Here is a 13434-nt window from a genome sequence, read left to right as displayed (position 1 = left end):
AAAACCGAAAATTATAAAATAAAATAAAATAAAATAAAATAAAATAAAATAAAATAAAATAAAATAAAATAAAATAAAATAAAATAAAATAAAATAAAATAAAATAAAATAAAATAAAATAAAATAAAATTATCATTCTTGGAAGAATTCCCAAATGAGTATATATCATCTCAACAAAACAAACAAACAAACAAACAAAAAAATCAGGTTAAGTGCTCATTATGTCCCACAGTTACTTTAATTTTTAGTTTTGAAAACAAAAACATCCAAAGGTGTTGTATTTTGTCATGCAGAGAAGTCACATTGCAGCATTGGTTTATGCATTGTGATGTTCCACTGCTGTGCATGGCTGGCCATAGTCATTCACATAGTTATAAATACTTGGTGTGGAAATGGAAGCTGGATGCACATTAAACACTGGGTAGAAAGTACTCTTGAGACTTTATAAATGACTAGGTGGTTTTATTACTGATACAAGCATTTGCAGTACTACTACTACATCCAGCCAGAAAAATATGTGGATATAATGTTGTCAGAACCTATTTTCCTAGCTTTATTCAAGTTAGCTTTATTCCCATTCAAATTTGCTCAAAGCCATTGTTTCCAGTTTTGCACTTTTCACTGCAATACATTAAGTTTTTTTTTCCTCATTTTGGTTGTAGTGAAGCCCCTTTTATAATTATACAGAAAAATACCACTCATACATACATACAAAGTAATCATCAGGTAATATTTTCCCTGTTGTTTGCATAATTTCATCTCAGACTTAAAATAAAGTACACACCATAGTTTAAGGTAAAGGTATGAGTGTGGCATGTTAATCGGGGAGGAGTTTATGTGTGGGGTTGTATCACAGTGCAGTATAACGGCCACAGTGATACATCGTGTGACAAAAACCTCCCACTGACAAAAATCTTTGAGATCATCAGACTGTCACTTTTGAATTGAAGATCAGGCCAAATTCAAACTTGGAATCCTGGTCGGGAATTTTTTTTTAAATTTTAACCTTTAAAATCAGGAAAAAACATAACACGTTAGAAGGGTATTTTTTTTTAACATGCTTTTTTGTTTGCATAAGCTAATATATTTCCCCATTAATGTATGCAGATAATTTGTATAGGTGAGTTAATGGTAAAAAAAATTAAGTGTTAGGTCAATTAACCATTTGCTGCCTCATCAGAACCTGTTGACATTTTTTAGTCTACAGTTGTTTTGTTTGTCATTTAATTTAGTCACGTGTCCATTGTTTTACTGTAAAATGCCCATTTGTAATATCTATTTATATTTACTTTTATTATAATTGTGATTGCCTCCTCAGGAGTGTGTACATGATTTATACTAAAAGCTTTATAATGACAGGGAAAGCATTTGTGACTCATGATGGACAGAGTGCAGGGTAATGTTTTTGTGTGGGGTTGAACCACAGTGTCAATACAGTAGCGGCCACAGTGATACATCTTATTACAAAAACCACGGTACAGAAAAAGAAGTCCCTGTAGATGTCCAACCAACATCAATATTAAAATGTCTTACAACAAGGGTTTTGTTAAAACACAAACTTAAAAGTGATACAATATCCTTAACACACGGGCTAAATATTTATCAATATATGGTCTTTACAAAATAAAAATATTTTGAATTATTGACGGAGTAAAAATACTAATATACCAAAAATTACCAATATATGTATACATATATAAATATACACAGTATAACGTGTCTCTTGCTACCACTGATTTCTGGTGAATACCTCACTTCTGCACTCTGTTTTAGTGTCTCGGTTTATGTTTGCTTCTGCTCTGACCATGCTGCTCTTCGTCCAGGTGTTTGCAGTCAGACTCTGACCGAGTCTGAACCAGTGGTAAAGCTGCCCGGAGAGTCCCACAAGCTGACCTGTACATATTCAGGAATATCAGACGACTCTGCTCATATCAGCTGGATCAGACAAGCTGAAGGAAAAGGACTGGAGTGGGCTGCTCACATTTCTGCTCCGAGTGGAGGCACTAAATATTATTCCACATCTGTCAAGAATTGCTTCACCATTTCCAGAGACAACAACATGGATCAGGTGTATCTGCTCATGAACAGCCTGACTGCTGAAGACTCTGCATTTTATTTTTGTGCTCGGAAGCCACAGTGATACAGAAAGCCACAGAGCTGTGCACAAAACGCTGCAGATGTCACTGCACTCACAGAGGGAAAGTTTTGTAAAACTTCTTTAAACAGGTACGCCTCTAAATATCATTTTATACGCTTGTAAAAAGTACATAAGAGATAGCACAGTCTTTCAAAGCAAAATATTGATGAATTACGAAAAGCAATGATTAATAGGTTTTAAAAGAATATTAATATAAAATGGAAATCCATCCAAAAGTTAACCTTAAATATAGTTTGTTGGTTAGAATTTAGGATTTGTTTCATTCTTACCAACTGATGGCTCCTCACTCTCCAGTGCAGCAAACAGTGTTGGGTTTTTGTAGTAGTGTTTATCAAAGTGTATGGTGGTGGGCACTGAGATAAACACCCATACAAAAACCTAGGAGCAGAAATCTTATACTTATCCATTATGATAATGGAAAACAAAACAGAATCCAATATTTCTCACTGGAACGTGAGTTAAATACTGTGTCTGCAAATTCCAAGAAGCCGATTTATTTTTAAAAGTTTGTTAATTGGCAGTCTTAATTCATAGTTAGTGTACAGATATCAATGTTGTCTTCCTATAAATCCTAACTTTAAAAACTGTGCGACAATCAACGCAAAAAATATTTTCACATGATGACACCAGATCTCCCACAACCCAGTATTTCTATGTATTTCATATAGTTACTGAGGTTTTCAAGTGTTTTTGTGGTGCAACAGGTTTTTGTTCCAGCAGTGACTGGAGATGGAGCACTGTGATGCTTTCGACTACTGGGGTCAAGGGACCGAAGTCACAGTATCTTCAGGTAAGCCCCCTTTAAACATGTCATTTGCTGTTACTGCTTTATTCATGTATTTTAAACTTGTTTTAAACATGGTCGAGGAGTTCAACTTACATATTGTATTGAACTTTCTTGTGGCACAGCAGATAACACAGAGCTGACAAGATTTTTTTCTAAAGCTGCTGTTTCTTAAAAAGAATTTGTTAACATTCATCTCAAACATTGTGACTTAATGCAGGATGTGGTTTGATTTGATCTTAGTTGAAATGTCGCTGGCCTGCAAATGAAAATGTACACATTGATTTGCAGTATATAATTCAGCATTATATTTGTTGTTATTTTACTAGTTACATAAATACAGTAAATATCTAGAACCTAATGGTCTAAAATCTTGCAGGATATCTAAAAGTGAAATTTTGATGCGGGGGTTGGGGTGGCATATTCATTTTACCGGGAGGTAAAGTACTGATCCGACTAAAGACATTAACAAGATACTTTTGAAATATATATATATATTTTTACATAAATAACACAGGGATGAAATTAATTACTAATTATAATTTACATTTTATTGACTTTGTACTGTTTTTAGATAATATTTATCAAATCTAATATACTGTATGTATATGTGTACTGAAAAACAGAACAAGCACACATAAGATGATAAAACAGTACATTATTATTTTTTCAAGGTCCTAATTGCTGTGTTGCTTTGGCAGGTTAAAATGGTGGCAGAAGCCATGTTTTAGTATTTTAACTATTGACCTACCCACGTTTCTAACCAGATACACAGAAATAATAAATAGCGCAATGATTTACAACAATTTTTTTTTTTTAATTTTATTTATTATTTTAAATGGCGAGCTTGAGAAATGTTGTCATTTTGATTATTTTTGTTATTTTTTTGTAATCAGCTTTTAAGAGCTGTCATCATCTGTGTTTCTGAAATTACATATAAATGTATTTATGTATTCTAAACTTCAAACTCCCTCTTCTTTCACAGGAACAACTTCTTCTCCAGAAGTGTTCCCTCTGGTTCAGTGTGATTCTGGGACTGGTAAAATCCTTTTCGGCTGTCTGGCACGTGACTTCTTCCCAAAAAGTCTGACTTTTCAGTGGTACAATGGCAGTAGTAACAGAGTGGATTCTGTGCAATACACTTCAACTCAGGATAACAAAGGCACATATACGGGAGTCAGTGTGGTCCATGTTTCAAGTTCTGACCCAATGTCTTTGTCTTGTAATGTGACTCACAATGGACACACCAAACGTGTAGAAGTGTACGGTAGGTCATTTTTGTCTTTGAAAAAAAATCTCTGTAATTTCTGTATGATTCTCAGACAGTTGAAAATTAATTTCCAAAATGAAATAGATTTTTATGTTTTTTTTCTCTTCACGTGTTCAGATAACTTCACTCCTCCAGAGGTAAATTTGCTCTCGATGCCGAGTGGAGACACCCAGACCCTGGTGTGTAGCGTTGAGAAACTTCCCACTAAAACACTGACAATCAATTGGAAAAAGAATGACAACGTCGTAACTGGCTTCACTAAATGGGAACCCCAAAAAGTTGGAAATGCATACTCAACTGCCAGTATCTTAAAGATCACCAACACAGACTGGGACAGTGAAGCTGTTTACACTTGTGACGTGACTCACCAAGGACAAACATATAAAAAGAAGACTTCAAAAGGTAGAAGGCAATTGTGAATATCACATCAATATCAAACATAAAATTGAAGCGAACAGTATAATGATTGTGCATGTCTTGCAATGTTTTTTCTGAAAAACACAACAAAACATGAATCATTGGTTTTCTATTACTTTCCTTCATGCAGCTCCTATCACAGTGACACTGAACCCTCCGAGTCCCAAAGAAATGTTTAAGAATAACCAGGCAGAGTTGAAGTGCGTCGTCACAGGACAGGGCAACTCTGCTGTGTCTGAAACTGAAATCATTTGGAAGATTAATGGACAGCCTGTGAAAGGAATTGGACATGAATCTACAGGAAACAGCAAAACCAGCAAACTGACTCGCACTCTCGTAGAGTGGAAGACAGTCGACAAAGTGAGCTGTTCTGCCATTAGACAAGATATGATGCCGGTTATCCAAGAGCTGACTGTCCGCAGAAAAGGTATGAAACCAAATTACAAAGAATGATATATCTGTTTCATTCCATTTATTTGTGAGGTAATCAACATATATATGCAAAAAAGAGGTATGTTAACAAACAGCTGATTGGTAGAGTGCCATCAGTAATCCTTTCATATAGAGCTATGCCACACTGGCGTAATCTGAGTTGACACAGCACTGATGCCTTAATCTCCCTGGTAAACCAAGTATCTCTTTCAGGTGGGGAACCGCCAACAGTGAAAGTCCACATCCTCCCAGAGAACAACTCAGCGGGTGTCACTCTGGCCTGTGTGGTCTCCAGTCATGAGCTGCAGGATTACTACATAGCCTGGTCAGATGGGCTTAAACAAAACAACGGGAACTTTATTGACGGCCTCACCTTACCCCCACAGATGACCGGAAATGGCTCCTCAGTTACAAGTTTTTACACCCCCACCATGGAAGAGTGGAACAATTTAAAAATGTTCTACTGCAACGTCTGGGTGGCTGGTAGTGAACGCTCTATGACAACAGAAGGAGTGTCTAAGGCCAAAGGTAATTCACTTGAATGTTAAAGCAGCGTAGATTCAGCTTTAAATGTGGTTTTGTGTGCTGATGTGTCATTCTGTCTGTCTGTGATTATTTCTGCCATGAAAACCTTTGTGATTTGTGATGTCAACAATCACTGTGATTGTACAAAAGTGTATGCTGTGTAGTGTACCGTCATCATATGTTTCAATATGTCTTTGTCCCATTGTCTAACAGCTTGATGAGTGTGCTGATTGTTTTCAATAAATGTTGCATGGAGACACTTTTGTTACACGTGTACATTAATGATAACATCGCAAAACTAAATGAAAAGCAAGAAGAAGCTTTGCAGGACTAGTTTTCTATCAGGACTCACACAATTCGAGAGAGAGAGAGAAGTGTATTGCCATAATTAAAGACACTCGTTGACATGCAGACACGCGCAGAATTAATCTAACCACCTGTACTGTACCTTCATCCTCTTAGATGCTACTTCAGTGTCAGAGATAAATGTTGCTCTGAGCTGCACAGACGATGCCATTGAAGAAGATGAGTTCAGCAGCCTGTGGTTCACAACCTCCTCCTTCATATTCCTCTTCATATTCTCTCTCTTCTATAGCATGATATTCAGCATGGTCAAGGTAAACATGCAGGCTTTTTCTGACCTCTAGTTTTATTACGGACTTTGAAGTCACATGATGTAAAATAAAGCACAGTCATCAAACATGTCAGAAGTATAGGGAAGAATCTGTTGGCCTACTTTTTATTTGGCTTTTTTTCTCTGGGTTTGATCATGTATTCCCATCTTTACAAACAGGAAGAACCTGATGTGCTCAAAGATATATGAATATGTTACTTTTTTCCTGGGTGTACTGATGGACTTCAAGATTGTTCCACACAAAATCCTGAAAAGCAACACCTTTGTAATGCAGAACAAGTGATCTGTTTAGCTTCATATTATAAGACCAAAAATATATAATTTACACAATTATCAGTGAAATGTCAAAAATCGAAGTGGCACCAAAAAAGTATTACATACCAGTGAAATATGGCTGTCATGAAGTTGTTTAAAAAGGGAAAATGGATGTTGATTTGATGGACACATAAGGTGAAGTGAAATCACTTTCAGAGAATTTGCCCTGTTTTAATTCAATTGTAACATTAGCTGAGTAATGAGTGTCTCCAACAACAGAAAATGTGTCAGTTTAAATGCAAACACAGATAATTCAATAAACAAAATAGATTAGAAATACTTTTGGACTAACCAGTTACCAGCATTTCGCTGCGTTTTCAGGACAAACTTTTTTGTACACGTTCTTGAAGAATATTATTAAACTGAACCAAGTATGAAGTCAACTGGTTACTATATATATATATAGGCCTATATATTTATATTTATCTGTATATCTGTATTGAAGAAACAGATCAGTTGGGTATCATTTCTACAGCTGCATGAAACTGTGGAACTCAAGTTTTAAGTGATATATAAAACCTCACCACCATTTAACGAACTGTGTGTAGCAAGTGAATATGAGTTATAAATATTTGACTAATTTTATGTTTTCTTTCTTTCAGATGAAGAAACAATAAAAGATGGGATAGATGCATATTTCATCTAGATTTTAAAACATGTACGTAACCAATAATCTGCTGTTTATTGCTCAAGTCAATGGTTGTAATAGTGATTAACCAGATCAATGGAATTGTAACCTGCAGAAAAAAATTCAAAATGAAGAAATAAGAACAACAATTCTTCATTATTTATATAAAAACATTTCCCTGCACTATACTGTTGTAGTGATTACAGAAGTTCTTGATTACTTTTCTTGAACACTATTAATTCAATGATTAAGTGTAGTTTTCAGCAAATTGCACAAAAAAAACCCACACAAAATGTACATATTCTTTGTTGGGTTTTGTATTTTGTAGTTTGACTAAAAAAATTTTGCTTTTCATCTTTCGTGTTTTTGCCGGTTTGCTTTCATCAGTAATTCCATGTCCTTATTATGACATTTGGTGCATTAAAAAATAAAACAAGTAAGCCATCAATAGAGTGGTGACAAACCTGACAAGCCTTTTAGGATTTTGTTCTGTCGTTTGAGTCACAACGCAGAGTTCTAAGAATATCTAAAATAACACCACTTGAAGTCAACATACCATGAACGTGTTATCAGTTAAGATCGGCTGCTTTTCAGTTTCCTGGTGTTTCTAAATATGTCATCTTTAGAGAGCCACTTCCCCACTGTGTCTGCACCTCTGGGACCACACCTGCAGCGGAACTTTGTAGAAACTGTCAGAACTGCAAATACATTTCCTTGAAGCAAGTTACACATTTGTCAGTAGTATACCACATATTTGCATATCTGCATGTATCTGGGGATGAAGTGGCTCACAAGCATTCAGCATACACAAATCTGCACTAAGGCAAGAACAAATGCTAAAACAAAATGCAGAATTTGAAACATTTATAGAATCTGCACACCAGGAATTTGGAAAAGCGTAGCATTATATAAGCACATTTTCTGCCTCATCCTTATTTTGCTGTCCTCTTTTTTTTTTTTTTTTTTTACCATTGTGGCTCCTCCAATTTGTCATTTTAACCACAGCAAATTTGAAAATTTCATCTCACGTTATCTTTTGAGAAACTTTGGTTTTGTGTTCTATAATGAAAGTTTAATTTTAATGTAGGCTATGCGAAATGAGCATTGATCACCAAGGACTAATAATAACCTGTTTCTTCTAAACTAACACAATAAATGCATATATTAACATGTATCTTTTGTTTGTTTTGTTTTTTTGTTTGTTGAACAACTGCAATTCATCAGTTACTTTATGATGATCATGAACCTGACTAATAAGCTAATATGCTGTTCATCTGTAACTCTGTATGTCATATGGTGGATTGATATTAAAGAAGTTGAAGTTGAAGTTGAGAATAATTCTTCTTGACGACAATGAGGGAGAGGCCTGAACTTCTGAAAGTATTGAAAAGATAATGATTGAAGAAAAGATATCACATTTTTGCTGTTTATGTTCATATTATATTAGTTTCATTGAGTGGTTAATAGCGGATCTCAGATTCCAAACTGTCAGTCCAGGAAGAAATTACATTTAAGGTATGACAGACAGGTCAAAGGTCAAAGGACGTGACCAAAACAGACATGAAAATGGCAATGCAAAATCTTTTTGATTTCTTTATGAGGCCATTAAAAAGAGCAACACTTCGGTCAGAATGAACAACTGGCAGCATCTTTTGCAGCAGATACGATGGTTCACAAATATCTTGACCACCTGTCGTCAAGTAAGAGAGCAAGGAGCTAACGTTTATCAAGGAGCAAGTTAATGCTAACAGCACCTGGTGCAATGAGGAGAGGATGAAGACATCAATAATGAAATAGGTTCACTGTTAAGTTTTTATTACGAAACAGACACCCCCCCTTAACTTTCTAAATATCACTGTAAAGAACTACTCCAACAGAGTTGAGATGAAAGCATCGTGGATTTACTTCACCAAGTCTGCCATACTGTGTTTTTGACAACTAAGTATGAGATTATTGTGAATAGTAGAGTTGAATAGATAATATTAGCAAAAGCGTCTTAATGCAGGAATACTCAAATTGTTTGTTTTTATTGTAAATCTGGTATTTTGACACAAATCAATTTATGTTTGAGTAACAGTACAAATTGTATTTATTTTTCTAATTATTAATACTTTTTTGGGCAAATGTTTGTATTTTTTTTTATTGCTTTGGAGAGTAATACTGAGTGTGAATTATGGGAAATTATTTTTATATTGTGTGCAACAAATAAAAAAAATAAAAAGAAACAGCAAACAATGCATGGATGACACCGTACAATAGACCTAAATGTATAGCCTATAGTAACTGTTATTTTGGTGATCCAATGCTGTTGCTTTGCCTGTGAATACTATGTCAATGGTTGATGCTTTTGTCATCTAATATTTCCAATCTAGCTTTGGTAACACCCAGTGTATAGCTGCTGTTGTACAGTGTGTGCATACTTTGTGAAAGCATGCTATCATATTATCGTTTACTCAGCAAAAAACTAAGTCGGTGGACGTTGTCTTACTTTTGTTTATTGTGTAAATGTGGCTTACACGCCCACCTGCTGTTATTGTGTCTTTTTCTTACATGATTATTAATCCTTTCATAGACATATTGTATGTAAATTATTTTTGGAGGACCAAAATATTGTATGTAAGAACACATGGACAATCAATGCACTTTTTATAGCATATATCACTCATACAGATCATTTTCATATAAGCATTGAGGATCCCATCAGCACCATCCACTTGAAACATGTTCCCGTGGGCAACATTTTTGCTTGTTTTAAAATGTGAGATTTTTGGCATTTTGGTTTAAACACCAGCTGAATAACAACAGTCAGAAAAGTGAGTTACTACTCCCATCTGGTGGGAAAGGCTTTGCGAGCATGAAGTGAGCAGTAATTTGGTCCTCGTCCAGTACAAAGCAGTGATCGGGAACAAAAGGGTACTCACAATATGCTAAGATTACAAGATAGGTTTGGTTTGATTTGTCTGCCACTGTATTTGCATTTAAAGTCTGACAATTTGTAGACGCTGATAACAAGCAACCAAAGCAAAGTGCATTCTGTAAGCGATGGCAAGCTTAAAAATTAATTCTGAAAGCTGAAACTCTTGTTTTTGCTTCCATCTTCAGGTCTCTTTTTGCACATCACAACACAATGCTGTGAGACTTCACTGACAGAAGGTGTTGGCACAAGTACAAAAGTCATGGCTTCTAGCCTGCAGAGGTCAGTGCAACCATGCTTTTCTTTCATTCATGCCTGAGGTTGGAGTTGGTAGAGGATGAGGTTATGGCACCATGTTGCACACCATAATAAAAACCATGTTCTGAACCTCATCTGTATTTCTCCTGTTAATTTTATAGTAAATAGTGAATGACTGAGGATAATATCAAATGTTTAACATATTGGTGTTTTGGAAATTATGGAAATAAAAAACAGCCACAGCACTCATTATGTTTATATCCAGCATATTCTTAGCACAGACTCCCTATTCACCAAAATCAAATCATATAATGCCACAGTTATAAAATCTGATTCAATTTAATGCAATAATGCTGCAATATGATGTGACTTGACTGATTTAACTTCATCATTTGTGAGGCAACAAAAGTGATTGTTTGTATTTAGTTGTTTCCATTATTCCAGTATTTGTAAATCTATTAGACATTACATTTATGATTATGCAGAATTAATCGGAAATAAGTTCAATCTTTCCTTCACATTTGTTGTAGTCACTAAATTACTGTAACAATTAAAGCAGGGCTACCATAAAATAAAATTTATCATACAGGTCATAACAAAACACAAAATATTATAGTACGCACACAAGTATTGTCTAAACAAGTTATTAAAAGACTTTGGAATATGTTATGTATTAAATAAAAACTGTGAATCTGTCCATATTTCTGTTTGTGAAAGAAAAAATAACTGTTGTTGTAAAGGAGCGGGAGCTACTCTGGTGTGTGTTTTTTGCATTGCTTTGTGTCATTGTGTATATGGGGGGAGCCACAGTGATTTGCAGGCTTACAAAAACCTCTCAGCAGTGGTAAGTTCCACATACTGCAGACAGAAGTTGGATCTATGCAGTATATATTGGAAGCTGAGCCTTCATTAATTTATAGTAAGCAAACAATATGTAGCACACAACCTGAAAACCGAAAATTATAAAATAAAATAAAATAAAATAAAATAAAATAAAATAAAATAAAATAAAATAAAATAAAATAAAATAAAATAAAATAAAATAAAATAAAATAAAATAAAATAAAATAAAATAAAATTATCATTCTTGGAAGAATTCCCAAATGAGTATATATCATCTCAACAAAACAAACAAACAAACAAACAAACAAAAAAATCAGGTTAAGTGCTCATTATGTCCCACAGTTACTTTAATTTTTAGTTTTGAAAACAAAAACATCCAAAGGTGTTGTATTTTGTCATGCAGAGAAGTCACATTGCAGCATTGGTTTATGCATTGTGATGTTCCACTGCTGTGCATGGCTGGCCATAGTCATTCACATAGTTATAAATACTTGGTGTGGAAATGGAAGCTGGATGCACATTAAACACTGGGTAGAAAGTACTCTTGAGACTTTATAAATGACTAGGTGGTTTTATTACTGATACAAGCATTTGCAGTACTACTACTACTACATCCAGCCAGAAAAATATGTGGATATAATGTTGTCAGAGCCTATTTTCCTAGCTTTATTCAAGTTAGCTTTATTCCCATTCAAATTTGCTCAAAGCCATTGTTTCCAGTTTTGCACTTTTCACTGCAATACATTAAGTTTTTTTTCCTCATTTTGGTTGTAGTGAAGCCCCTTTTATAATTATACAGAAAAATACCACTCATAAATACATACAAAGTAATCATCAGGTAATATTTTCCCTGTTGTTTGCATAATTTCATCTCAGACTTAAAATAAAGTACACACCATAGTTTAAGGTAAAGGTATGAGTGTGGCATGTTAATCGGGGAGGAGTTTATGTGTGGGGTTGTATCACAGTGCAGTATAACGGCCGCAGTGATACATTGTGTGACAAAAACCTCCCACTAACAAAAATCTTTGAGATCATCAGATTGTCACTTTTGAATTGAAGATCAGGCCAAATTCAAACTTGGAATCCTGGTCGGGAATTTTTTTTTTAAATTTTAACCTTTAAAATCAGGAAAAAACATAACACGTTAGAAGGGTATTTTTTTAACATGCTTTTTTTTTTTGCATAAGTTAATATATTTCCCCATTAATGTATGCAGATAATTTGTATAGGTGAGTTAATGGTAAAAAAAATTAAGTTTTAGGTCAATTAACCATTTGCTGCCTCATCAGAACCTGTTGACATTTTTTAGTCTACAGTTGTTTTGTTTGTCATTTAATTTAGTCATTTGTCCATTGTTTTACTGTAAAATGCCCATTTGTAATATCTATTTATATTTACTTTTATTATAATTGTGATTGCCTCCTCAGGAGTGTGTACATGATTTATACTAAAAGCTTTATAATGACAGGGAAAGCATTTGTGACTCATGATGGACAGAGTGCAGGGTAATGTTTTTGTGTGGGGTTGAACCACAGTGTCAATACAGTAGCGGCCACAGTGATACATCTTATTACAAAAACCACGGTACAGAAAAAGAAGTCCCTGTAGATGTCCAACCAACATCAATATTAAAATGTCTTACAACAAGGGTTTTGTTAAAACACAAACTTAAAAGTGATACAATATCCTTAACACACGGGCTAAATATTTATCAATATATGGTCTTTACAAAGTAAAAATATTTTGAATTATTGACGGAGTAAAAATACCATCCAGCCAGAAAAATACGTGGATATAATGTTGTCAGAACCTATTTTCCTAGCTTTATTCAAGTTAGCTTTATTCCCATTCAAATTTGCTCAAAGCCATTGTTTCCAGTTTTGCACTTTTCACTGCAATACATTAAGTTTTTTTTCCTCATTTTGGTTGTAGTGAAGCCCCTTTTATAATTATACAGAAAAATACCACTCATACATACATACAAAGTAATCATCAGGTAATATTTTCCCTGTTGTTTGCATAATTTCATCTCAGACTTAAAATAAAGTACACACCATAGTTTAAGGTAAAGGTATGAGTGTGGCATGTTAATCGGGGAGGAGTTTATGTGTGGGGTTGTATCACAGTGCATTATAACGGCCACAGTGATACATCGTGTGACAAAAACCTCCCACTGACAAAGATCTTTGAGATCATCAGATTGTCACTTTTTAAAGCAATGGTGGTAAAATGTAACCAAGTAGATTTACTCAA

At 34.5% G+C, this 13434-nt stretch overlaps 1 gene segment (V, D, J or C); it reads left to right on the top strand.

The window, feature by feature from the left end:
- The first annotated feature begins 1830 nt into the window (after nt 1-1830).
- LOC138197628 (immunoglobulin heavy constant mu-like) lies at nt 1831-8337 on the top strand. The segment is given in 8 exon segments: nt 1831-2226; nt 2863-2948; nt 3928-4209; nt 4330-4614; nt 4760-5056; nt 5275-5604; nt 6049-6203; nt 7138-8337. Coding segments are annotated over 7 exon segments (1425 nt in total).
- Nucleotides 8338-13434: the final 5097 nt, after the last annotated feature.

The sequence above is a fragment of the Embiotoca jacksoni genome, unplaced genomic scaffold (genome assembly GCF_022577435.1).
Source record: "Embiotoca jacksoni isolate LCO1_2020_lvr unplaced genomic scaffold, fEmbJac1.0.p SCAF_15, whole genome shotgun sequence".
NCBI classification, from domain to species: Eukaryota; Metazoa; Chordata; class Actinopteri; family Embiotocidae; genus Embiotoca; species Embiotoca jacksoni.
Note: the sequence above shows the minus strand (reverse complement) of the source record. Positions and strands in the feature narration are given on the sequence as shown.